Source organism: Enoplosus armatus, chromosome 9 (assembly GCF_043641665.1).
Source record: "Enoplosus armatus isolate fEnoArm2 chromosome 9, fEnoArm2.hap1, whole genome shotgun sequence".
Classification (NCBI taxonomy): Eukaryota; Metazoa; Chordata; class Actinopteri; order Centrarchiformes; family Enoplosidae; genus Enoplosus; species Enoplosus armatus.
The window spans coordinates 9535153-9561104 of record NC_092188.1 but is presented as its reverse complement, the minus strand read 5'-3'; the positions used below and the strand labels follow the sequence as shown (position 1 = coordinate 9561104).

Below are 25952 nucleotides of genomic sequence, written 5' to 3'. Positions count from 1 at the left end.
AGACACCTACAGTGCAGCCTACCAAATGTCAGAGCTGAACTCATCGCTGCACTGAGAACTTCACATGTGAGTACTCCTAAACATACTGTACATATATACTCAGTATTCTTCTTGTTAGTAGCTGATTTAAGGGATATTCTTACAGAGGGAAGATACAGTCAGGATAGGAATATGTCTGTCTATGAGGGCACAAATAGTTTCTACAAATACTGACAAATCTCCCAGACGCTGCCTGAGATCTGCTCTCGTAGACAGACGCTAAGGGGCACCAAGGGACAAGGCTGTAATACTCAAAACTGGTCTCACTCGAGGCCACATTTTTAAAACTCTTGTACTGATTGATTTGCCGTGTCCTTGGTCTGGTTTCGTCTGTCTTGTTCGCATTTTGCCTCAAAAGCTGTCACAAATGATCTCAAATAATTACAAGAAAATGATGAGCCAGAATATCTCCAATGTTTAGGCTGAGTGCCTTTGTGACATTTAGCTGATAAAAACACAGATGAATTGGATCAAGCAAAACAATGCTGAATTATTTCGTGTTTGTTTTATCACTAGCCTTAAATAATAATAATAATGCATCAGTCTCGATCTATGGATTTGACCCTCCATGGAGCTTGTTTCAGATTTTACTAGTCTTTGTGTTGTGCTGCTCTTGATGACAACCCTGAGAAGGATTTCTAAATCTCAAATCAGAAATACCTAAAATAGAATCCTCAGCTTCTTGAAGTGTAAAGATCAAAACTTATGCAATAACGGCAGCAGCATTGAGTTGATTTTGCAATCGTTAGCATTGATGGGGTGCTGTGTACAATTAGCACACAAACTAATTCTTATGGAACAAATCTCTGGAAATACAAAAGACATTAAACCCAGAAGATTGTTTAATCTATATCTCGTTCCTGTTAACTGTTGGTGCCAGCTATTGCTTAGGGCAGCTCTGTGGCCTACAAACTTTTAATCACCAATGATTTAAAATAAATATTTAAAATAATTCACTGTTGTTCAGAAGAACTTGAAAATAACTGTTACTGACATACTATGTTTTTCTACTTGGAAGAATAACACTGTATTTACGTTGTTATTATTTAGTTATATGTTGAAAATAACGTGTTGTTTTGAAGTAATCAGAGTAATCGTTTTAATTTTCACATAATGGCTGCTTATTTCTAACTTTAAACAGCCTTAAAGAGAAACAATCATGATAACTTGTTTTGTTTATGTATTTTGGGGCACTAATATTGTCTGTAAAATATGAATATAATAATTGTGTCAAATGAATGAGATCTACTCTGTGCCCGAACTGACCCTTTACAGGTTTATGGTATTGCTCGTTATTTGTTGAGTGTATCAGCAGTGTGCCGTCTGAACAAATAGCTTTCAAAAATACCTTAAGAACTGTGATACAGTCTGTACCATAACGTAGTCCACATGCTTTATGTTAGCATACAGCAATATATAAACGTAACTCAAAAATTCAACAGGACGCACATCGAATTGTAAACAGTGGGAGCTCAACGCAGGTGTCTTCATCAATTGTTACATAAAACACTAACAGTACAGAAACATGAAGTACAACTAAAGCTTTAGAGTCCATGTTTGGTTGACGTTTACTGTGACATATTGCCAAATGCTGTCATGTCTGGTTTGTCAAGTAATCTGAAATAAAACAAATGAATTATTAGGCATTATGAAATGTATTTTAAACACACTACTAAGTCATTCACTCACAGGAAATGATAAAAATAATACCAACGTAAACATTATTCAGGTCGTACCAAAATGGCTGATCTAAGTCCACATTATACTTCTGCTGTATAAGTTGCTGACACGGGGATACACCTGCCTGTATAATACAGCCAGAAACTGTAAGACTTGAGAACAGACTCAAGAGGTGGTCCGTTTTCCTTGTGTATAGATTGACACATTTGACACATTTTGGCATAATGTTCCTTTGTGGTGTTGGCTAGCCACGGATTGGCCACCGCCATTGACCTAACTGTGTATTCAAACCTTTTTATTACGTTAACATATTTTGTATTTTTGGATTGTTTTTATGTGTGACAATGAATTGTTTGTATGTATTTGTGTTTGTAAACACGCTTTCCTGGAATTGCTGAGGGACATTTAAAGTATTTTGAATTGAACTGAATATAGTTACGCTGTAGACTTTTTACACAGGTGCATTGATGCTAATTGTTTTACAGCATTAATGGCCACAGGAGAGATCAGCTAACCTCTTGCGTGTTAGTCCCTGCTCAGTTTAGAAGAAGTCACCAAAGAAGGCCTACATTATGTAATATTGTGCTGTCAATACGGAACACATCTTGTTTGTGACTATTTTGTTTTGTCTACACATTTAAATTTGTACCAGTTTGTTTCAGAGAACCTTGTTCAAGGTCTCTTGCGAACCGACGGTGTAGTCAGAATAGTAGGACGGGATATATTGTGTTGTGTTGGCTCGTTATTCCGACACATTTGATTTGAAATCAAACAATGAGATTCAAAAGATGACGCTCTGCTTTAATGTTGGGAGTGTTCACTGTGTTCATCAACTGTACTATATATAGAAAAGTAATATATCGAACACAATTTTGACCTGAAATGTATTTGTATATTACATTTTAAAATACAACCTTAATAGTTATTAATAGTCATATTCAATATTTGGTTGGATATTTGTAGTTAATGACTGAAGTCTGCGACCAACGGATATCAGCAGGCCTGGCGACGCTCTGCCAGACCTGTACTGCAGCGATCTCCATGCCTTGCTTGTTTTGGGGGCTTTTACCATCAGCTTTATGGTCTTCAGTAAACTGATGTGCAGCTGTATTGACCCCAAGTGACTGACTTGGCTGATGTTACCATAAAATTCAGGGGACTTTGTAAAACAAAGGGCTATGAGTTGTACACAGTTCGTCCAATAACATCTTGAGACACAGATGAAGCTGGAAGTCAGCACTTTAGTCTCTTTAGTCTCAGGAACTGTTTTATTTCAAATCTAGTGTGCTGGAGTACAGAGATGAAATAATGAAAAATGAAAAAACATCATGTATTCCTTTCTCCCTCTCAGAGAGGTGAGGAGCATGTCGACATTCATATTTAGAGGCTCAATGTGTATTTTTTTGTCTTTTCTGTAGGCGATTACCAAGCTGTGTTTCCCTCTACTCTGTTATGAAAATATAATATCTATGTTGCTCTGGGGGTGTTTTCATATGAGACAATAGGATTCCCTTTTCATGGCTATTACTCAGTTCTCTTTTTCATAGTCTGCCTTACACAAATGATCATACACACTCACAATCATTCAAAGTGAAACTGAAATTTCTGAAGCAGTGTGTGTCCCTCCCTCTTGTATTTCCATCTGGGTTATCAATCCATCAGTGCAAAACATCAGGAGCCAAAGTCAAGTTAGAGAATGTAATTTTCAGTAAGTTCACTTATTGGGAACACCTAACAGTAGTTAAACAAGACCATGTAAACACCTGGAACAGACTTGTAACAACAGCAGCATTTGCTGGCTGCAAAAGAGGTGCGGCGATCAGCATGTTGATTTGTGAGTTTTCAGAGCAACAGGAGACAGCTAACAGAGCTCCAACAGTCATCTGTGCTCCAGCTGCAGGTGCAAGCTGCATATTTGTTTTTTGTTGTTGCTTTTTAAACAATCCTTTCAAATTTTAAATGATCACCTGATGGGTGATTTCCCATTCTGTGAACTCCCCTCATGTGCAGCTTCAGTTCCACGCTGGTTTCACTTGTCAGTACAGGTTCTGATGAGTGGAGTCCGTGTTTAAACAACTGCACTGGGATGGATCACTGACCAGCCTCAGACTGAAATGGTGCATTTTCAAGTTTGTTTCATTTGTAAAAAACAAAAAAAAAAAAGACAACTGAGCGACGCACCGCCAGTGTTGCTAATGTGTGTAAGCCTTGCAGCTTTAAAGTTAAACTGCTAAATAAGGTGAGGGTTCCCAATAGGCCAAAGGTAATGTGGGCTGAACCAGGAAATGAAACATAATGGTTAAACTGTTTTAAAGCTGTGGATGTGTGCACCTGTTTATGATGGACACTAAACGTTAAGCTACTGAATGAGATACACTGCAACTGTGTGTGTTTGTGACATTGTTGCTGTGTATCTGTGAATAATAATGTCTTTTTCCAATTTATGAGCCACAGAGTATGCCTGTAATGTCAGACAAGTGTCGGGGAAATTTAATCTAATTCCTGATCTATGATTGTTGAAGCTACTGGATTGATTACATACAGTTACGTACGGCAAGCAAACTATTGTCTCTAATAGGCTGCTGGCAGACGGCTAACATTGCCAGTACGTAGCATAACAGAAGAGCAGTCGTCTATTTCAAACTGAAAATAGTTTTGACAACCGCTGAACTGTAAATGTTCTACTTTTTTACTTTAAGTGAAGGAGTGACACAAATATTACTCTGATTATTATTTACAGGAATGTAGTCACATCAACGACAGAAGCAGTTATTGCTGCATACATGTATGTTGGCGCTGTGGGGCTGTGCTGCCGTTTTTCCATCGTATAACCAACGTCATCATTAATCCGCTTTATGTTAATGACAGCTTTACAGAAACAATGTGCTTAAACGTGAACTGTGCCATGTCTCTTGCTGAACCATGATGCAGTTTTCCTACGATAGAAATAATTCTGCTTTGTTTGCATTTCTTAGGAATAATACAGACACATGACTTGACATTTACAATCTATTCCGACGTGACTGTCCTGCTAAGAATCTCTTTTTCCATTCTGAGGAAGTGATTATGCATCAGCCTACAACCAATACAGTAACGCACAAAAATAACTTAACCGTCGATGTGTACGAATGGTGGAGGTGAAGTGGTGAGTGGGAGAGACAGAGAAGAACTTTTCTTCATCTACTGTTTCACAACTCTTGAGGTTTCAAAGAAGCTTGAATGAAGTTCCCCTCATAACAGACAAACAGTCTTCAGTCATTGAGCAGAATGTCACTTGTTTCTGATTCTCAACCTCTTTTCCACTGACATTTTGTTTATTTCTGAAACATCAGAACAGTCACAGACACTAACACATACTGTACAAACCCGGTACCTTCCCGTCTTCGCAGAGCTTCAGACATCCTCAAGTGTTTTGGCTACCTGTCTCGGTTAAATCTCACATCACTCATCTAACTCGAAATGGTTATAAAACACACACACACGCGAAAAAGAGGCTTCAGAGAGATAGAGATGGCATGGTGAGGGAAACCCTCTGTAGGAGAGGATGGAGGATGATAAAACAAGAGATATATGTGAAATAAGTGAATCACCCTTGATTCTTGCTTGTGGCCCACACTTTTTGCCTTTTTCTCTTTCAGTAATGACACGATGTGGTACACACGCCCTCGTTAGGTGTGTGACTAATGAGGGAGTCCTCACTTTCAGGTGTTTTCCATCAAAATCACACCTCAAAACCAGAAAGTATACATGTAGAAAGCCAAATTTGCATCAGATCCATATTCAGATGGTCTTTAAGAGAATATTCATTTACGCTAGGCCTAGAAGTAAATGCGCCTGTGTGGTAGCCATAGCTTGAAGGGTTTGTTCTGAGCAGCAAACAAAAGGCTTGTTTCATTTCGAGCTCAGAGGTAACAGAAGCAGGTGTGAGCCCTTCATGAAGGCAGTACAGAGGCAGGCAGACAAACCTCAGAGAGACACATGAGACATGTGCGAGATGTTTGTTTTGTCCTTGTTGTGGTTCATGTCTCTAAACCACCTCGGCAGTGTGTTTCTGCAGTTCTAGTCCCTTAGCTGATCACTGTAGCTGTCATTAGTTTAGACACTTAGACACATCGCCTCATTATTGTATGAAGAAGAATTTCTATTTTCTCATGATGCCTAAAAACTAATGTTTCAATGTGGTACAAGAATAAAATACACTCAAATGAACCTTAAACCTTGTACCTTCAGGGTATCTGTATTTTAAATACTTAGTTCTCTCTACTTCTGACCCACTGAAGCCTGAGATTCAACAAAAAGCCAAAACTTTCTGTCATGGTTTTGAGTATTAATGAAGAGATTTTTAAGAGGTTATCGGGTTTCGCTGAAAAGAAACAAAGACAAACTCATGCCACCTGTGGCTGCCATTCCAGTTTCATTTAACTTTTAAGAAACTGTCCAACCTTGTGATTGGTTTGAAATGTGTACATTTTTATCAGAGGATTTTTCTTCTCAGTATTTAACTCCCGTAATAATACCACATCAGTGCAGTTGTAAGGCGATATTGTAACAGTTACAATCTTTACAGTTGCGTGTGTTACTTCAGTAAGGATCACAATAAGCTGTTAGACAGCAGACAAAGAGCCACAGATGTTATTTTACTGTTGTATTGAGTGCAGACGACACTCTACAGCCGGTGAGGAGTGCGGATAAGCACAAGCAGATGTTTGGCTCCCGCACAGGTGTACATTTACCCAATAAGTATTACAAGAATTACTATGCAGAGTGTGATCTGAATTTTACACTGCAAGACTGACAATTGATTTTCTTCATGCCAACAAAACACTCAATATGAAATGAAACACTGATTTTACTTTGAACAAGACCGTAGGCCTGCATAGCTACTTATGTAAAATCAACCATCTAGCGCTACAAAACGCTAATCTTTGTTACAAAAAACATATACAAAGAAATATGAATTCCTTAATGTGGTCCACCAAAAGCAGCACCATAAGACACAGTGAGTGCAGGACTATATTTAGTTAGTATTTATTTATGGACAAATGTTCACAGAGACGAAACCTGCACCTTCCATTCACCGGTTTGTTGCTGCTCTCATCCGCTTAGTTAATCCTGATCATCTTATATATTATCATTGAACACTAATTCATCATTAACAGGAAACAACAATCAGATTAGATGAAAACATTCAATGAAAACTGTTCATCTCCTCCACCTGCACGGACCGTTTGGTGTGTTCACAAACTTGCGCAGACGAGAATTTGTTCAAACCCCTCCAGACTTTTATTTGAATTCCACTCAAATTCTTCTCAATACTGAAGATTTAAACATGGCGTGCTAAATTACTGGAAAATGTGTCTAAAATGATTACGTTTGCTACGGCCAAAAAACAGTGTCTTGGATTTGAATGTCTGACTCAGTACCAGTGTGATATATCATTGATGGAGCGTGGTAACAAGCAGATACAGATTATACATGTCAGGTTATCAAACAGTGAAGGAAAAAGGGAATTATATCACTTTAAAGGTTTTCGAGGGGGAATTCAAAAACAATATTGTGGACATTTCTGTTGGTATTTGTGTTTCGTAGGTTGATATTCAGTGTCTTTACATTTAGACAGCAGTTAGACTCAACTATTTTAACTATATATAACGATTTTTAGATCATGTTTCTTGGCCAATGAAGTATTTTTGTTTGTCGGACAAGAAACAACTTGCGCCTTTAATATCAAATTATCTTGTTGTGAACTTTAAGACTACAAAGTACAATGATGTGCGTCGCTCCCAGTGTTCACACAACAGCATTTGTCCGCTTCCTAGAAGATCTCTAAAGACTTCATCGTTGTTAACATGACTGAGTAAAGACAATTTTCATGAAAAAGAAGGCTAGAGTGATAACCAGGGTGTTGTAACAAGGTGATCTTATAGAGGAGATGATGAAATGCGTTCACGGTTGTATTTTTAAGATTTGATCTGATATGTTTATTTCACCATATCTATATTAATGATCACATTTCTTTGTACAGCCGTCCCCTGAACAATTTCTTTTTCCCCTTTTCCACTTTTTTAGGAAATGTTACATTTTTAATTTGCATTTATCAACTGCTTTTGTGACGATTGGTCCAGCAGTTCATGGCTTGAATTCTGATACACTAATTATGTCTCTAAATCAGTGCAATTATATGACCAGGGGAAAATCAACTGAGCAATTATAATAAATTAGGCCATAAGCCGCCCGTGTGCTATTTGGAATGTGCTAAAGATAGATAATGAGCCCAGTGAGCCCCCTTGCAAATTTTGGGACTTCCGTTATCAGGCAGCAACTCAAATAACAATTTTAGCCAATTATGTTGTTCTTGGACAGATTAAAAAGTAAAAAGGAACAAAGAAAAAAAATAGTACATAAGAATTTACTGATTAAAATATGGCACCATTACACCCAAATGACCCAAAATGCTTTTTTTTTTTTATCTAATGTTTTAATGCAGCATTTACATTTGTGTCCCAAACAACACTTTAGGTGATTAGTTTAATGTAGTAAAAAAGAACATGAGGATGAGATCTTGCCCTCCTCCTCTGTTACAACCAATCAAAGGTCATTATTCTGATTTTGGGTTTGATCAACGACTCTGTGCTTTCTTCCCAGACCAATCGCTGGCGAGGGAGGTGCAACGGCACTTAAAAAGAGTGTTTGTTTGACAAATATTCAACATTTCCACCCGACTCCAGATCACTGAACACCAAAAGACTCAACAACAGTTGTAAGTATAACATCCTTTTTTTTTAATTAGCCAAATATACATATACTTTAAAACATCCTGTGTACACTAAATATCAGTGTGCAAACTTTTCTCAAACCCGATACTAATTTTAATCATAAACCTGTAAGACATCAGCGAGGCCAAAATGTTGAGTTTTATATTATCAACAACAAACATCATAAAATAGATTTTTATAAAAGTTTTTGGTTGTAGTTGTTGTATATCTCCTTCATGCTTTGTTGAAATTCAGAAGTAGTATAGCACTGAGCAGGTGACAAGTACAAAATTTACACGCAATTTACAAATTATAAAAGGTAAAATTTATAAGTACTTATATTAGTGCATTTATTTATTTATTTATTTATTTACGTGGCCCTTTAAACATAATGTGACCATCTGAGCAAAGCATGTTGAGATACCATTAACATTGTGTACCGTTGATTTCTCAGTGGTAGATATATCAGGAACAATCAACACTTTGCAAAATAACTGTAATAGTAACAACTAATAATAACTCTAATTCTGGTTTTCTGTGAAGTGTAAAAGTGATCTAACAATTTTGTTTCCTGCTTGAAGTGCGTAACAATATCTGTGTGTTCTTCCTTAAAGAGTAACATTACAACAGGAAGAAGATGTTAAATTCAGTGCAGCCCAAAACAAGAATTTAAATAGTGAAAACCAGACACACTTGAGTCAATAAATCAAACTGTAGTCCTGTCTGTGCTGTGTTTTCCCATTTCTTTTTCTACTTGCTCTCCTCCCCTCCTTCACCTCACTGTGTTTGACCCCCCCACTCTGTCTCCGCTTGTTGACGCTCCATCCTGACTACAGATACGATCGTCTTGGTTTCTGGGTTATAGCTCCACAGGTGTGAAGACTTAGAACTTCTGTTTATCGTCGATTTCACTCTCTCTCCGGTCTCCTCTTTTACTTACTTCCTTACAAACTCTGATCTCAGTTATAATAAATAATGCTATGTTATTTATTTTCTATCAAATCTCAACTGACAGTTTGAAATACATAGCACATTCACATCTTTACAGTCCTTGATCTTTTATAGATACATTGGAATACATTTTACAATTGGATACATTTTAACGTTGCTTTTCTTGAGGTAACTGCCTGGTCTGTCAGTGTGAGCAATGACTTATGTAGCAAACCAAAAACTATTTGTTTTTTGATGATTTTTCCTGTACTTGTGAATCAGGTACCTAAACCTTCTTATACTTTAAGTCTGAGGCCCCAGATGGATGATTATAACATTTTAAAGCCATAATCAGAATTGTATCAATGTGTTGGGATTAGTGTTGGTATAAGTACAATAAAAAGGACTTTGTGACCTTAATAAATCTGAAATATTTATCCTGATACTGGAGGGCTATAACTCATTTTCACAGGACATTACATATAGTTTGTGAACAGATTTTGCCTCTAATGATAAGACAAAGAGAATTTAATGCATTTACTGGACAGCTGAAAGTAGAGAGATGCCAGGAAACCTGGGAAGAGAGATGAGGAATGATATGAAACAAAATTCCACGGCCAGACGCAAACCAGGGACATTGCGTTCATTGTTGGGGCCTTGACCCTTAGACCACGAGGGCATTTAAACTATCAACTAACTACTACTACTTAACTAACTAACCTAACTATATTTTTATACATCAAAACTATTTGTCAAAACCTAGTACAGGCCTTTATGGCTATGCATTGTTGCAAAGTGTTGCTGTAATAGGTTAAGAGGTAATTAGTACAACAGATTATCTAAATATCTTGCAAATGTGACTCATGTTGGACTCAACCTATTATTTCCATATTTTTCTATTAGCTTATATATTGCTTTGTTAGTTCTTGTAATTTTAAGGCGAGTACAAATACTCCAAAACCAGAACCAGATGCTCATCGTATCTACTCACCTATTTATGCAGTGTAATGCATTTAATCAAAACACCTAATAAGCATTAATAAACAGTGTTCTGCATTGATTTTGTCGTATGATTTCATTTGATATCAATGTCAAATAAAACCTTGACAATTAATTCACCGATTTTGGTCTCTTGTGCTCGCTTTTGGCCTTAAGCGCCACTCAAAGTTAGAAGAACCAAAAGCTTTATCTTTATCATGGGAAATTGTCTGGTCTGTGCGGCTACATTCACAGTTCTTCAATCAAATTCCAAATTGTATTTATTTATTTTTATCATTATATGTTGATCTTAGGGGTTTAATTCAGAAAATTACTTTTCAGTCTATATCCTTTCTTTTAAAGAGTCAAATAAATATTAAAGCAACAGCAAAAGTCTTTGAAAATATCTTTTGTGCACAATCATGACATACTATATTTACTGTAGAGAAAACAAAGTGGAGGGGGAGAAAGAGAGAGAGAGATAAGGGGGAGAGAAGAGAGAAACATCTACCTTAAACCACAGTATAGGTGTGCTGCTGGTGCTGTGGTGTCTCTTTTTTCTCACTTTTTAAGCGTGGAGATCCGTCTTTCGTGGAACAGGGGAGGAAGAGAGGCGGTGTGAGAGGCAGAGGGGGAGGACTGGGATAAGAATCTGCACCTTAACTAAATCAAGGCCCACCACAGCGCAGCATACGCTCTGTGTCTCTTCCCTCCGACATTTGTCTGTTTCTTCTCATTCAAAACCCACCACAGGCCGCCTACTCTCAACTCTCTCAACTCTTTGTCTTTTATCTTCTCAAATCTTTCCAAATCTGAGACCACCACAAAGCCCCCATTGCATCCTGCTGAATGGTTTCTCTTTGCAGCAAAATTTGATATACATACAAGTATGTACATACTTTAGGACTGCACTAGTGAGTTTCCTCCCTAAGAAAAACAATATTGATTTATATACTATGAATATTTTTAGGCCTCTTTTTTAATCTATCCTTCATCAGCAAAATAGAGAGAGCAGTGTATGTACAGTTGTCGTCAAGTTCACATCACAGTTAAATAGCTTGCTGTAATGTAATAATAACATTTATGACAAATATTAATCGGACTTCTAGAATGGTCATAGCACAGAAAGTGCATTAGTACAAGTATTTAATTACCTCAGCAATTGTGCTGATGGTGTTCCACTGGGCTCTATACTTGGTCCACTCCTTTTCTCAGTGTACATGTGTGAAATGTCATAGCTATGCGGAAGACACACCACTATGTTTATTTCCAGTGGCCATGACATCTTGGATGACAATTATTTTATATTAAATGAGACAAAACAGAAATTATAGTTATTGGGGCTGGTTAAAAAAAAGATCTTAAATCACTTGCAAAATGTGTTCAATGTGAGACAAAAAGCTTGAGTGTCATTATAGATTATAACCACCTTAGAAATACAGCAAAAGGCTATATCAAACAAGTTCCAATGCAAAGAAATTGATTCATGCTTTGGTCTTCTCGTCTTGACTATTGCAATGCTCTCTTAACCAGACTGCCCAAGAGATCAGTGAAAAGTCTTCAGCTTGTATAAAATGCAGCTGCCAGAATCTTAATCAAAACAAGTAAAAAGTAGCTTTTACAATAAATTTTAGCATATTATCACTAATTCTATTACATTTTTGTGACGTAAATTTAAGAACTTTGAGCTGCATTATATGTATGAAGGTTGCTATACAAATAAAGTTCATCATTATTATCATACAGAATTTACATAAATATGTTATCTGTATTTTGCATTTCAGACGTGTGACTGAGATGAAGAACTTAATTCAATCCATCCTCATTCTCATCGCTGTGCTCATGTCAACAACAGGTGAGATGCACTGATTGCTGATGATTAATATATTTTGACTTGGGGACAGTTTGGTTTTGCACACCAACACATTAACATCCTTCTCAATCTCTTAGGGGCAGAAGAGGTGGTATATGCTCAGGTGGGAGAGAAGGCTACCCTTAAGCCTCCAGGGAATCATTTACAAAAATATTATCTGTACTGGTTGTTTGGTAACGAGGATGGCCTTCAACTTGCCTGGCGCAATCCCCATGGCGGAAAGGGGACCATTGCCTCAACCGATAAAAAAGGTCTAAATTATAAATGATCTAAAGTATAAATTGCAAATAAAGATAATTTTGACAATAACAACCATTGAATTATTGCCTTGCAGATGAACACTGGAAAAAGTTGTCCTTGTCTGACGACGCACTGGTCATCACAGGCATCCAACAAGAACACTTTGGGACTTTTGTCTGTAAACTGACTTTGGGTCGTGACTTAATCATCACCACATATAAACTATTCAAACTCAACGGTAAGAGTAAAAATAAGGTTGACCTGATCAGTTCAATCATACCATCCAGATACATTTTCATTTCATATTTTCATTATACTTTTACTACTTTATGCACTTTATGTAGTTGTCAACATAATCTACGGACAAATATATTTTGGTAAAAATCTAGCGCATGCTTTTATGCAGCGTGATGTTAAAAATAAATGTAATTTTAATATTCTTTTAATGTTTTAACGTAAGGGCTGTGGGTTTAACTTGTTGAGCTCTGCAAACTTTTGGCTTTTCAAAACCAAATGAACCCAAGAAACTCAGACAACATGGTAGTCAAGCTAAACAACAAGGCAATTTTCTTACTTACTAAAAAGACGACATTTTGGGAGTTTTTTACCTGACTGCAGCAGTATTTATATTTGTTGAAGTATGTTTACTTTATGGAAATGTCCAGCCAAATAGACGCCCAAATACTGAATTATCTACATGATGAAGAAAACAATACTTTTCATAATTTCATTCTGTTTCCTTTATCCTGCTCAATGTCTGTTCTAGTGGCTATGAACCCACCCTCTCCTCTGCTGCCTGGGGAATATCTGTCTCCGGTCTGCAACGCAGAGTCTCCTCACAGTTACAAGCCAGAGATACACTGGCTGAATCCCCAGAGAGAGAAAATGAACCCTGACTTTGCCGTGAGAGTCACAGGCCGACACAATGGCCTGTGGACATGTGTTGTGACAAATGATGAAAAAGAAAACACGGCCACAGTATCTGTTACGGTTGTGGGTGAGTTACTGTGTATGCGCATGTATGCATTCGTTTTACAGTAGTGTACCCTCATCCTGAAGATACCATTATTTCCCTTTTCCTCCTTATTTAGACCTCTCCCCAGCTCCTCTACTTCCTCAGTATACGTCTATATCCTCGCCTCTCACCGTCCCCTGTTCCATTCCTGCTTACATCTCCTGGGAACAAATCAAAGCTAAGGGCATCCATAGAGTTCACTGGCACTTCTTCCCTGAGCCAGGATCGAGACTCATTTCTGATCATCCGCAGACGCTCTTCTCCCTCTCTCTGGAGGATACACTGACCTGGAAGGCAGACCAAGACAGAGGACTGACTCCTGCACCAGACCTTCAAAAAGGAATTCTGTCTTTGGCCAGAAATAGAGGGAGAGAAGACGATGCAGGAGACTACGTGTGCGCCCTGGAATTCACAAATGGTGTAATTCTGAACAGGACTGTACGCGTAAATGTGATGCAAAGTAAGTAAAAACAAATTGCTTTGTACAAGCCCGGCTCTGTGTTGCACTCACATCTGTCATATGAAATTTAGTTTGCTTCTTTAGCTATCGCGGTGTCCTCATTTATCTTTTTGTGTCCTCATTTATCTTTTTGATGTCCAGTTCCTTTGCTCCGTCGTAATTGTCATTCATAACAAGTTGGAGACAGCCGTTTCTTTGCCACCTCTCTGCTTATGCTCTGTTGTACCGTGCAAGTGTTTTCATGTCTCAGCAGCAGAGTTTATTTGGAAGTGTCCCTGGTGTGACATGTGTCTAATTCAGTGGCTAATACACATGTCTAGCTCCACTTGTTTTAATAGAGTATAACGAGCTTTCCCTCTGCCAGAAGAGTCTGATAACACAATGAATTTTAATTGGACTCTGTGTTCTGAGGATTTATGGTGTAAAACTAAGATTTCTCATTATTATCTGAACTATTATTTAACCAGGAACATTGAAAAGAAGTCCACCAAACTAATGGATTAATTCAAGGCAGGGGTGCTCTAGCAAATCTGGGTCCCCTGATTTGCCTAGTTTTAACAAATCCCACTGGAGTCCTACTACAGTTTTTGTGCTTCTCTCCAACTTTGCCCCCACCTCCTTCCACAAAACAAAATTGAATTTGGTGTACTTAAAAGTCTGTTTATTAGATATGGTGCTGCAGTTGAATCCTTGTGTGCTTTTAGCAACTCAGGGTTAGTTTGTTTAGTGATGTTCCTGCCAGCTAGATGAAATCAAGTCAAAATCACCCAGAACCATTGCCTTTTAAGTTTTAGACCACAGTTTAAGGTTATATGTTACTGATAGTTAGGTAAAGATATGAGGTAACAAATAATTGTGTTTAGTTAGTGTTGCAGGCCCTGGTGTATTAAGTGTCAGAGATTGAGGTTTACAAAAAGTTTGGTTATTCAAATTTTATTTATATTATTTATTTTATGATACCTGACAACCAATCCTCGTTCATCTATTGAACTAAATTAAATTCATTAATTAATCATCCAGTTGGATACCACATCACAAAACTAAATCAAATGAAATGTATTGATGTCTGGATTGTGCCTGTATAACCTTTTTTAGGAATGTAGCTTACAATGGTTTTCATTATAAATAAATGTAGAGGAAAGTGGAGCTTTTCTTAGTTACCGCACAAGATTTTCTCAGCCGTCAAAGATGGCAAATGTTCTCATGCATTTCATATTCATAGTGATGCATATTTTTTGTTTCTCTCTTTCTGCCCTTCTTCTACTCTCTCTCCAGTCATCTCCTCCCCAGGAACAGAGTTAATCTCTGGCCAGCAGGTCAACCTGACTTGTAGCCTTGGCCAGCCGCTGCCCTCTGGCCTGCGGCTGAAATGGTTCCCACCTGAACAATCATCCCTGCCATTTCTGAGATCTGACCATCACCCCGCCCATCTCACCATCCCGGAAGTGGGGAAAAAAGATGGCGGAAAGTGGAGGTGTGAGCTGTGGCAGAGCAGCACACGGCTGACGTCGGCTGTGATAACGCTGAAGATCGGTGAGCGCAGGAAGTGAGAGGGGAGCAGGAAATATGACTTGGGCATGACCTCGTGGCCACAATCTTTTTTACAACAGAAACTTGGTTTTACATGATGTGTTCTCTGTACTGTATAGTGTTTGATGACTGTCTGTTTCTATTGCATATAGAACCCAAGCTGAGAATGTGGATGCTGGTGATCATATGCAGTGTCACAGTCATCGTAATCCTCCTCCTCATCCTCGTTTTCATCCTCTACCGACGCAGACAAGTACAGTTAAATCATTCCTATTCCACTGTGTTAGATCTCACTGGGTTATTAATATAGCATTAAGACTTATCTCTCTCTCTCTCTCTCTCTCTCTCTCGCTCTCTCTCTGTGGTTGACATTAGCGGAGGATGAGACACCTCAGGCATCGACTCTGCCAATGCAAAAAGTACGTAACAACCATTTCCTGGACTGATGAAATGGCTCCAAACACACATTCACACTCATCAGCACTGAAACCTGAATGATACTTTTAGCCACAAGGTTTTCTTTTATGATGATACAAAAAAATAAAATAAGACAAACCTGCATTTTGCTTTTTGTAGCTCTGCGTCTCTTTCCATAACTCAAACAGAAACCTGTGACTTTCTGTTTCAGCCCAAAGCCCAAAGGATTCTACAGAACATAGTATCTCCCACAAAGACATTTTGCAAGAAGACGTCGCAACCAATTGAATTTCTGTCCAGATAAGATGGATTTTTCTGTCGTATCTACTAAACTGTGAACCTCGGTTAGGTGGGTGATGCGGGTCCGAAAGTCATTGTTGAAATGTCAGAAGAGACTGTGTTATCACAAAAATGTATTTTACAGTTGTACATATCATCCACTATGGATTTTATATTTGTAATGTAACATGTAATCGACTTCTTAGGGGCAGAATTTCTCTATGAAACTGATGTTCCATTTAATCATAATTTTATTATTGTTTGTGATTATTAATGTTAATTGTTTATGTAATACTCTCTTTCACGTTGTTTTCAGATTTTTCTTGCTATGTAATGTATTTCTTATGATGCTCTGACATTTCTCCATACATGAATGCATGTGTTTAGCTCCTGTTTGTGCATGAGTTCATTTCAGGCCTGTTTGTGTGTGAGTATTTACAGTGTATATATATATAAAACATAAAAAAATGAATTTCCCTTCGGGATTAATAAAGTATACATTATTCTTAATACTGCATTGATAGGCTTGGTTACTTTTTTACAAATCGATTCTTTTTTTAAATGAGTAAATATTGATACTAAATTCTCAAATTAGTACTTTATTGAATCAAAATATGACCTTTTTTGGCAGAGAATTGTTTATTTTGTAGATCAAAACAAACTGTTAAAACTTCAGTCAAAGAAGTTTTTGAATAAAGTATCAACATCTTTCATAATTGAGTGGTGGTCCTGCAGTGGTGTGGTGGGGCTCACGGGAGCGGGATGGCATCCATCTGACAGATTCGGGGGTACAAGAAGGAGCAGGGAACATCATACCAGGTCTGAGTGTAGCTGTCCACCACCACACAGTCCTCCCCTTCCGGCCCACCAGACAGGTTGTTGTCTGGCTCTGATATCGCCACGTTCCAAAATCTACACAGTGGACAGACAGACCAAACCAGTGAGTGAAGTTAGACTCTTAATATCCCACTGAAATGGCACTTAATCGCCTATCTTGAGCGTTTGCTTTTATATGTGCAAAATAAAAAGTCATTATATTTTGATAGTGATCTCTTTAGGGGGCATGTGAATTAATTAGCAAAGTTAGCAGGGTATGTGTGACTGATTCATGAAAGGGACTCTCTGCTCTTTATAGATATTCTAACTTGACTATTGACGATGATCCTTAAATAAAATGTTACTGTAATTACTTACAAGCACAACCAAATACTCATGGCACTTTTCTTTCAGAAAATGAACTTATTGTAGTTACAAGCTCAGCAGTGTTCAATTAGAAGTTGTATTATATTATTTAGGAATAGGCCCTATTTTTCTAGGCACCAAATTTGTCTGCACACGTTTCCACACCCCCAAAGCCAGCCAAATTTTAGCCACGCTGACAGCAGCATGCAGCCTCACAGAGCCCTTGGCGTGGCTCAGTCTTGTTAAGAGTAATACTGACAAGCAGCAGGGGTGTTGACAGTGGCCAGTCACTGTTAGAAACATCTGAGGTGTGTATGAGTAAACACACATTGACAAGAATAAGCTCAACAGACATCTCTGCTTTACAATACATGACAAGGTCGACTCACACATTCATTAAGGCCTTGCCAAACTCAGTGAAACTGTCTCAATTGCTGGTACCGATTTTGATCCTCATGTCTGGCTGGTTTTCAGATGTTTCCAAAATAGCAGCCTATTGTAATGCTATCGTCGAAAATGCACAAAATAAATCTTGTGTAGGTGTGACGCTGTAGGCCATCTTTACTGTATGTGTACAACTATGAAACATGGCTTTAACACCAAGGCCTTCATTGTCTGTTAATCCTTCTGCAGCTGCAGAGTCTCTACAATATTGATCTCTCTTATGTGTGTGCTTTTGTGTTCATGTATGGCCAGTATTTATAGTACATACAGTATATTCTTATTATGAGTTGTGTTATGTTTTTTTGTTTGAGTGTTTCGTACTTACGGGTTTTCAAGTGTTGAGCCGTTCACCCATTTCCACTCTCCTTCACCCTCAATGTCAGACAGTCCGATCCAGTAGTTTGTGTACAACCCTCCAATCCTTCTGCCTTCTTTTTCAACAGCTTCCTGAAAATGTATTGCATCCAAATGTATTGACCTGTTAATTAACAAATATATTAGAATACAGAAAAAAAACACAACCATACACAGAAACACTTACATGCTGTTCTCTGGTGGTCAAGATGGCAAGATGGCCGCCTATCTCTGCACACTTATCTGTACTATTTGACCAGGTTTGTTTGTCAGTGCTGAGGAAGAAGCAGTGGTCCCCTACATGAAGCCACCTGTCAGGACACTCGGTGCAATTGATCACTGTGGGAGATTGAACAAAAGCCTGGTTAACTAAGGAAAAGTTTACAGACGGTTTACAGAAACAGCAGAACACATGCGGGATTGCAGAATAATGTATACAAACACATGATCAATTATGGTCCATCTGCTAGAGTCCTGGAAGAGTAACGGCACAGTACCTGGAGCCAAGCAGGTGGGTGCCAGGTTGGAGTAGAGATTGCACAGGTGTCTGTAGCGATTCTTCAAAAGGCTCAGTTTCAGCTTCAGAGAGGACAGCTCTTCTTCCGGACTGTCCGCAGCCTGAGACCTGGCTTCAGAAGCCAACAGGCTGATGAGAACATAGAGGATGATGTGGCCTCTGATTCCCAGGGTGCCTGAAGACACGGATAGCAGATACAACATTATGGTGCATGCAAACAGACCCACGTACACAGACATCACTCTGTATGAGGCGGTCTTACCTTTACTTTTGATGAGGTTCATCATGTTTGTCAGCTAAAAGAATATCACAAGCTTTGGGTACCTCTCTCTGCGCTCTGCGGTGTTTTATAGAGCAGTTTGTGTACTAAAGAGTCAGGGACAGAAAGTACAGATTGCACAAATCTACCAGAACAGATTGGAGTGTTCATGGTCATCAAAGCATGTCATCTCAGATGGTGCAATATCTCGTTGCCAAACCATTGATGACTTGCCATATTGGATTAGAAAAACAAACATTTGATGATGGAGCTCTGATGTGCAGGTTGGGTATTATTTACCGTTACATGAGCAAAGGTCCCTCCCTGTATCCTCTTTTTTTTTATATTGGCAAAGATGGAGGCCTAAAAAGTATGACTCAGCATTTATCAGCACAGTGTGTGTGTGTGTGTGTGTGTGTGTGTGTGTGTGTGTGTGTGTGTGGGTGTGTGTTGAGAGTTATTTGTATTCTCTTCATTAGTAGAGCAGCTGCAACAATATCACCTCTACACCACACACACTCACACTCACACACCAGATGCCCCCTCTGTTGCTCCAACAGACTGTCAACTTTTTTTCTTTGTTTGGTATATGTCCCATTTATTATTTTTTTCTTGGCACCTTATTCCCACAACCATTGTCAGCTCTTCTTCTTCACGAGGATTTGTTATTCAAACCAAACTAATTAAAGCAGAGGAGGGGCGTTTATCTCTGTGTCAATTTCAGCGACTACTGAGCTAAAATATGTGGTGGAACATCACCACAAATGTCTATCGTCTGAAGCTGTGTACTTGATTCAGAGCTTGGCCCTTCTTTCTTAACAACACACACACACACACACACACACACACACACACAGGTACCAGCTGCTTACCTGTCGCAACCCTGTCGCGGTTCCAATTTTGGTTTTATCTAATTAATGTCAGGAGGTTGAAGGTACTCGCTGTTTTTCCACCTATTTTGAAAAACTGTTTTTTACTGTTCTGACTCACACGCCCACATAATGTGCTGTGTCATCTATCACACATCTGTTACATCCAGAATCAGCGCTTCTCTCCAAACAGAACTTGAGATTGAAGAAAATACTGGGGTTGTGCAATACAGGGCAAGTGGGACACCACAGCAACAAGCAGAAATACACCATGCAGAGCCAACAAACTGAGGGAAGAACCTCCCAGTTTGGATTAAACAGAGTCCCCTCATTTTCAGAAAAACACTTAACAAAAAGCTGAAATTCCTTAGTTGTAGGTGCAGCATAGTTTAACTACACAGTACTTCTCTGTGCACATTTGTTATAGCACTGCAGCAGTGTTGTAGGCAGGGGGACATGCCTCGATAAATCAACCAGCAGAGACAAATTCAATTTTCAAGGAGAAATATTGCTGCTTGGGAGAGGAGATACCAAAGCCTCTAGGGACCGGAGGAGGTTCGGTGCAAAGAGAGACAGTGTTAACAAGGGCACCACAGCCATGGAGGAAAGAGAAAGCTACACCAGCCTGCAGGATTTCACAGAGCAGCCGACACCTGGGGGTAACAGGCCCATTCTCCAACACAGCTACGGTATTTTGTGTGTAAATGTGACGAAGATGTTGAGAGATTTCATGTGTGTGAGAGCCAGTGGTGGAACACATCTAAGTACGATTACTGAAGTACTGCATTCCACTATATCAGTGGTGAAAGAAGAATTCAGATTCTTTACTTGAATACCACTATGTAAAAGTGCAGAAACTGCATTCAAATTTTTACTTAAGTTCATGTACAGAGGTATTATCAGCCAAATGTACTTTACCTCTATCGGTGCTGCATTATTATATATTATACTACTGAATTATTATCACTAATCCATGAGCATATCTATGCATATCTATCTATTTTATGTTCTGTTGGATGGTTTAAAAAATGCAAATTCCCTCTGAACTGTGGTGGACTGATAGTATAAAGTCGTATAAAAAGTACAGGAGGGAAGGGAGGGAAATATTGCACTTTTTACTTCACAACATTTATCTTAGTTACGAGTTACTTTACTGACTAAGATTTTACATGCAAAACACGTTCACATCAGCTCATAACATATGAAGCATTGTTGCAAACTAAACTACCAAAACTAAAAAAGTATAAAGTAGTTCAAATCAGCTCTATCTGAACCAGCTATAACATTGAACGTCTGCTCACAGGTTAATACATCTGTCATAATGAAACAGTAATATAAAATATAAGGATAAAATGCTGACCAGGACAATCCTGCAGCCTAATGAGTAATTTTACTTATGATAGCTAACGTACATTTTGCTGATCATATCTGAATGCAGGACTTTTACTGCTGGTGGGGTGTTTTTACAGTGTGGGATTGCTACTTTTACCTAAGTAAAGGATCTGAAAACTTTGCCACTGATTAATCTGTCTCAATGCATATGTATGTATTTGTGTGTTTGTGTGCTTATGCAACAGCAAGAGACACAAATAAACCACTTGACCTAACTTTCAGCAGACATACAGGATTAACTTTTGGGAATAGTAAATGTTAGGAAGCTAAATTCTGGTCAAATGACTATCTCCTTTTACTCAAAGTCTGCACTCTGTGCTCCACCAGAGGATTAAAAATGGTGAATTGACAGCTACCATGCTGTGGACTGTTTTGTATCTAATCAGGCTCCCAGGGACTGAAGCGGGGTGTTGAGTGTTTGAAGAGTCAGACTGTTCTGCTGATGGTTATTGGCTTTTTGGCCTCCATCTGCGCCAACATCGTACTCACCGTACTCTGTAAGTATAAACACTGTCTCACAATCTCCTGTGTTTCCTGCCCTCCAGCCTGAGCATGTACAGTATATCTGTCTGTCTGTAAGAGTCTCACTCTGTTCCTCACTCTCACAGATTATTCTCTCTTTTTATTTCAGCTCAGTGTGTTTTTGGACACCTATAATTGGCAATAAAAAAGACAAAGCGCTCTCTCTAGTCCAGCGAGGGTCATGTAATAGAAAAAGCAGAAAAGTCCATAATTGTGAAATATTTCTCCCGCAGGGCCAACAGTCTCTGGCAGCTCAGCCTGATAATGTGCTTGTGAGGACACTCACTCATTTAAAACAAACACCACCGGGGCTGTACGTGCTTGATCACACACACACATTCATAGATACACACACCGAAGCTATTGAGTGCAATTTTAGCATCTGAAAATGATGACTTACAACAAGAGAAGGAAGTAAAAAGAAACATCTAACACTCTCTATGACAACTGGATCTGTAACATGTTGTAAGGCTCTCGACAGAGAAAAAATAGATTTAATTCTACTTCATGAATATGACATAGTAGCACACTTTATGTACTGTATCACAATAAATTTGCCAATATTCCTAGCAGCAATATGTTTTCACTTTACTTAGGTAGACTGCTCTTTATTTGCTTTATTATAGTACATTAGCTGCACAGTAAACCACATCTGCCATATGAAAAATGGAGCGCATTTTAACATTTAACTTCACAAATATCTATAAGCATAATTTTAAAATACCACAGTGGTACATCATGTTGGTTTTGTGAAATCTATGTCTTTTATGTCTAAACCTTTTATAACACACTAACCACAGCAAAGCTTGCAACTTACAGTTAATCAAGGTAAAACACTATAAATATCACGTTGAATGAACTGACGGACAGTAAGTGGCTTGGCTCCCAATTCCTCTGAACCTAACCAATGACAATACTTTATCAAGTTTCAAACTCATCCTGAGATGTTTGTGTCTATGATGGTAATGAAAGCCACATACATATATATCCATTATCTTTATTTGTGATTTATATTACAGCAATTGCTCTTCTTAGAAAACATTATTTCCTGAAGCATTAACACATTAAGAAATATGTTTTAATAGGCAATGGGGAAATGTCAGCATAAACAGAGGAAACACAAATGTGGAAAAATATCTGGCAATGAAACCAGAGAAAGTTCATATTGTAAATGATAATTCTTTCACAGCCACAAGGGAGATCATATAAACTCAATTATTCCCGCAACAGCAGCAATAAAATCTTACAGAGATTCACCGACTGTACAGAGGAGCATCGTATGCCTGAAGAGGGAGAAGTTAGTGTTGGGTGAGAAAACACAACAGTATGAAATTTACATCAGTTTTTAGTCACCCTTTTGTGAGTGGCAATGTCGCTCCACCACTTCAGTCCAGACTGAAATTTCTCAACATCCACTGGATGGATAGCCTAGAACTTATATTCGTGGTCCTCAGAGGATGAATCCTACGGATGTAATCCTCTGACTTCCTCTCTAGCGCCACCGTGAGTTTGTCATTTGTAGCTTTGAGTGAAATGTCTTGAATGGATGGCCAGGACATTTTGTACAGATATTCGTGTTCTCCTCAGGATGAATTGTAGTAACTTTGGTGATCCCTTACCTCTTTATCTAGCGCCATCATCGGGTCATACATGTCTAATGCTTTAGTTTATGACCAAATACCTGCAAAAAAAGACTTTACCATCTGCTCTGCATTATTTAGTGCTAATTAGCAAATGTTAGCATGCTGACATGCTAAGCTAAGATGGTGAACAAGATAAACATTACACCTGCTAAACATCGATATGTTAGCATTGTCATCATGAGCATGATAGCATTTAGCTCACAGATTCACTCTGTCTATCTATCCCCTTATTATCATAAAAGCGCTTCTAGAGACGGGTGTTGCAAATTAGCATCTGCTATAAACACTATGATACTTGCATCGGATGGCTGTTTTCAGTTTGTCCATGTACACTGTATCTGTCAAATAAACCATGAATAAAAATCTATCTTCCCAGTGATTGGCAGGCCGGTGCCAGGTGCCCCCTTGGACTCTGCACCTCTGAATTTGAAACTAACTTTGGTGCAGAGACGTTACATCCAACTGTGTGAGGACTACACCGCCTTGGGACAGAGCTGCTCAAAGACAGGTGGCAGGATGTAGATCAAACACATACACGATCTTCATTTCCTGCTGTCTTTGATTTGCCGTTCCCCTCGTCCTTTTATCTTGCCCTCTCTCTCATTAACAGTTAAGCAGTGCAGGGAGTGTCCTGAAGGATGGCTTCATGTCGGGGATCAGTGTTACCACTTCAGCAGTGACAAACTGGACTGGCTGAGGAGCAGAGACAGCTGTGCAGAGATGGGCAGCCATCTTACCATATTGCACACCATTGAACAGCATGTGAGTGTGTTTCTGTGCGTGTGTGTGTAGAGTGTGTATGGGGCTGAACTGAACACCACTTATCAACAAACTTCAGAGACAGAAATGTGAACTTTGTCTGCAGAGCCCTGCTGACCAGCACAGGTGTTCCTCATTCCCCTTAATTGGGTCGGTTACTGTGTGCTGTCCGCAAGAGAAGAGAATTTAAGACATGAGGGTGTGTGTGTGTGTGTGTGTGTGTGTGTGTGTGTGTGTGTGTGTGTGTGTGTTTGTTTGTGTGTGCCTGTGTGTGCCTGTGTGTAAAGATGGGAAACATAAAGACATCTTTGCAAGACAAGGTCACTTTACCTAATCTTTACTTTTGAGGCATAGTTTAAGATTAGAAGTTAGATTTAAGTTAAGGACATTTTGACTTTTAACATTAATGATGGCTCCGTTCTGTTCAAGTGTCCCAGTAAGCCATAACAGCATGACAGTGAGACAGCGTTCACAATACCAGGGCCCTGAAACTGAAGCAGCTAAATGAAATTCAGCCATCATTGATTATTATTGCAGTTATTATTTGCAGCTGTGCTTTTCATTCTTTGACGTGTCAAAATGTCTTCCTTGAAAAAGGCTTATCCATGATCTAAATGTTAAAAAGAGAGCATCCAAGCTACAAGCAAACAAGCAAGTACATAATCAAAACTCTCAACTTTTCAAGTCTCAGTAATCTGTAAGACCTCTGTGATCTAACATGACAGCAATACCCGCTTGAATTTTAAAGGACACCTATGATCCACCCACACAGATGATTTTACTTTATTCATCTGATTAAAGTTTGGCTCAGGATTATGTGGGTGTGTACAGACCGCAGTGGGTCTTTAAAGAGTTAAGGTTGGGTTTACTGTGACAACCGAACATGACTAAGACCCTTTTTCTGTCAGACTTGGTATTAGAGTTAAGATCAAAACCAGGTTTGGGTTAAGGATTTAGGGTTTGGATGTGGGCAATGCATTATTATTATCAATGATGTATAAACACGTGTGCCTTTAACTTCAGGACGCTCTGGAAAAAGAAGCCAAGAGAATTGGTGGATTTGATTACCACTTCTGGATCGGCCTGTCTGATATAGAGAAGGAAGGAGACTGGAGATGGGTGGACAACACAACATTGCAACACAAGTACCATCTCATTTTAATATTTAATGCATTGAATCATTTTTTTTTGTTCATGCTTTATATTAAAGTTGCTATCCTGCATTCATTTTATTTTATTTCATGTCCAAGAAGAACCTAAAATAAGCAATCTGTTTTACCAGGCCTATAGATATGAAAATTATAAATATAACATTTGCAGCATCGAAAGAAATGTAAAATGTGTTTTCAGAAGACACACAACAATATACATTCTTGTATCAAAATCTCAGATAAAGAGTTCAAATGTTTCATCAATTAATCAAAGGCTTGGGCGAGGTGAACATTTATCAGAAATGTTCACAGTTGTTATTTATAGCTTACTCCGTCTATTCCCTTTTCCTCATCTCTCTCTCAGATATTGGGATCAGTGGAGCTCAGAGCCAGATAACCACCAGTCAGGCGGGGAACATGGAGAGGACTGTGCCACCTTAGACAGCCACTCAAAGGCATGGTTTGATGTTCCTTGTGATCACATTTATAAACGGATCTGCCAGATGGATGCCATTCAGCTCAACTGAATCCTCACACAACTGTAAATACTACAGAACTGGAAACTACACAGGGTGGTGACAGAAAAACCCCCTGAAATTAATGGTTAGGTTTTGGATTACCGAAAATAAAACTCATGTTTACACACCAAAAGTACATTTCTGTG

At 38.7% G+C, this 25952-nt stretch overlaps 3 protein-coding genes across 3 annotated transcripts; 2 read left to right on the top strand and 1 right to left on the bottom strand.

Annotated features, from left to right (window-relative positions):
• The first annotated feature begins 25 nt into the window (after window positions 1-25).
• On the top strand, window positions 26-16159 carry cd4-1 (CD4-1 molecule). The gene is given in 12 exon segments (XM_070911437.1): window positions 26-66; window positions 8365-8437; window positions 8439-8479; window positions 12167-12237; window positions 12333-12506; window positions 12590-12733; window positions 13262-13492; window positions 13587-13970; window positions 15246-15503; window positions 15653-15753; window positions 15876-15919; window positions 16129-16159. Coding segments are annotated over 12 exon segments (1593 nt in total).
• A 766-nt stretch (window positions 16160-16925) lies between these two features.
• On the bottom strand, window positions 16926-18980 carry LOC139289813 (C-type lectin domain family 4 member E-like). The gene is made up of 5 exons (XM_070911450.1): window positions 18956-18980; window positions 18674-18868; window positions 18364-18515; window positions 18148-18269; window positions 16926-17108 (listed from the first exon to the last, which is right to left on the bottom strand). Exons 1-5 carry the CDS (start codon window positions 18978-18980, stop codon window positions 16946-16948), a joined length of 657 nt encoding a protein of 218 aa, XP_070767551.1. The 3' UTR covers window positions 16926-16945.
• A 1439-nt stretch (window positions 18981-20419) lies between these two features.
• Window positions 20420-25815, top strand: cldc1 (C-type lectin domain containing 1). The gene is made up of 6 exons (XM_070911449.1): window positions 20420-20510; window positions 21600-21710; window positions 23755-23886; window positions 23989-24140; window positions 25161-25282; window positions 25653-25815. The coding sequence occupies exons 1-6, from the start codon at window positions 20420-20422 to the stop codon at window positions 25813-25815; spliced, it is 771 nt and encodes a 256-aa protein (XP_070767550.1).
• Window positions 25816-25952: the final 137 nt, after the last annotated feature.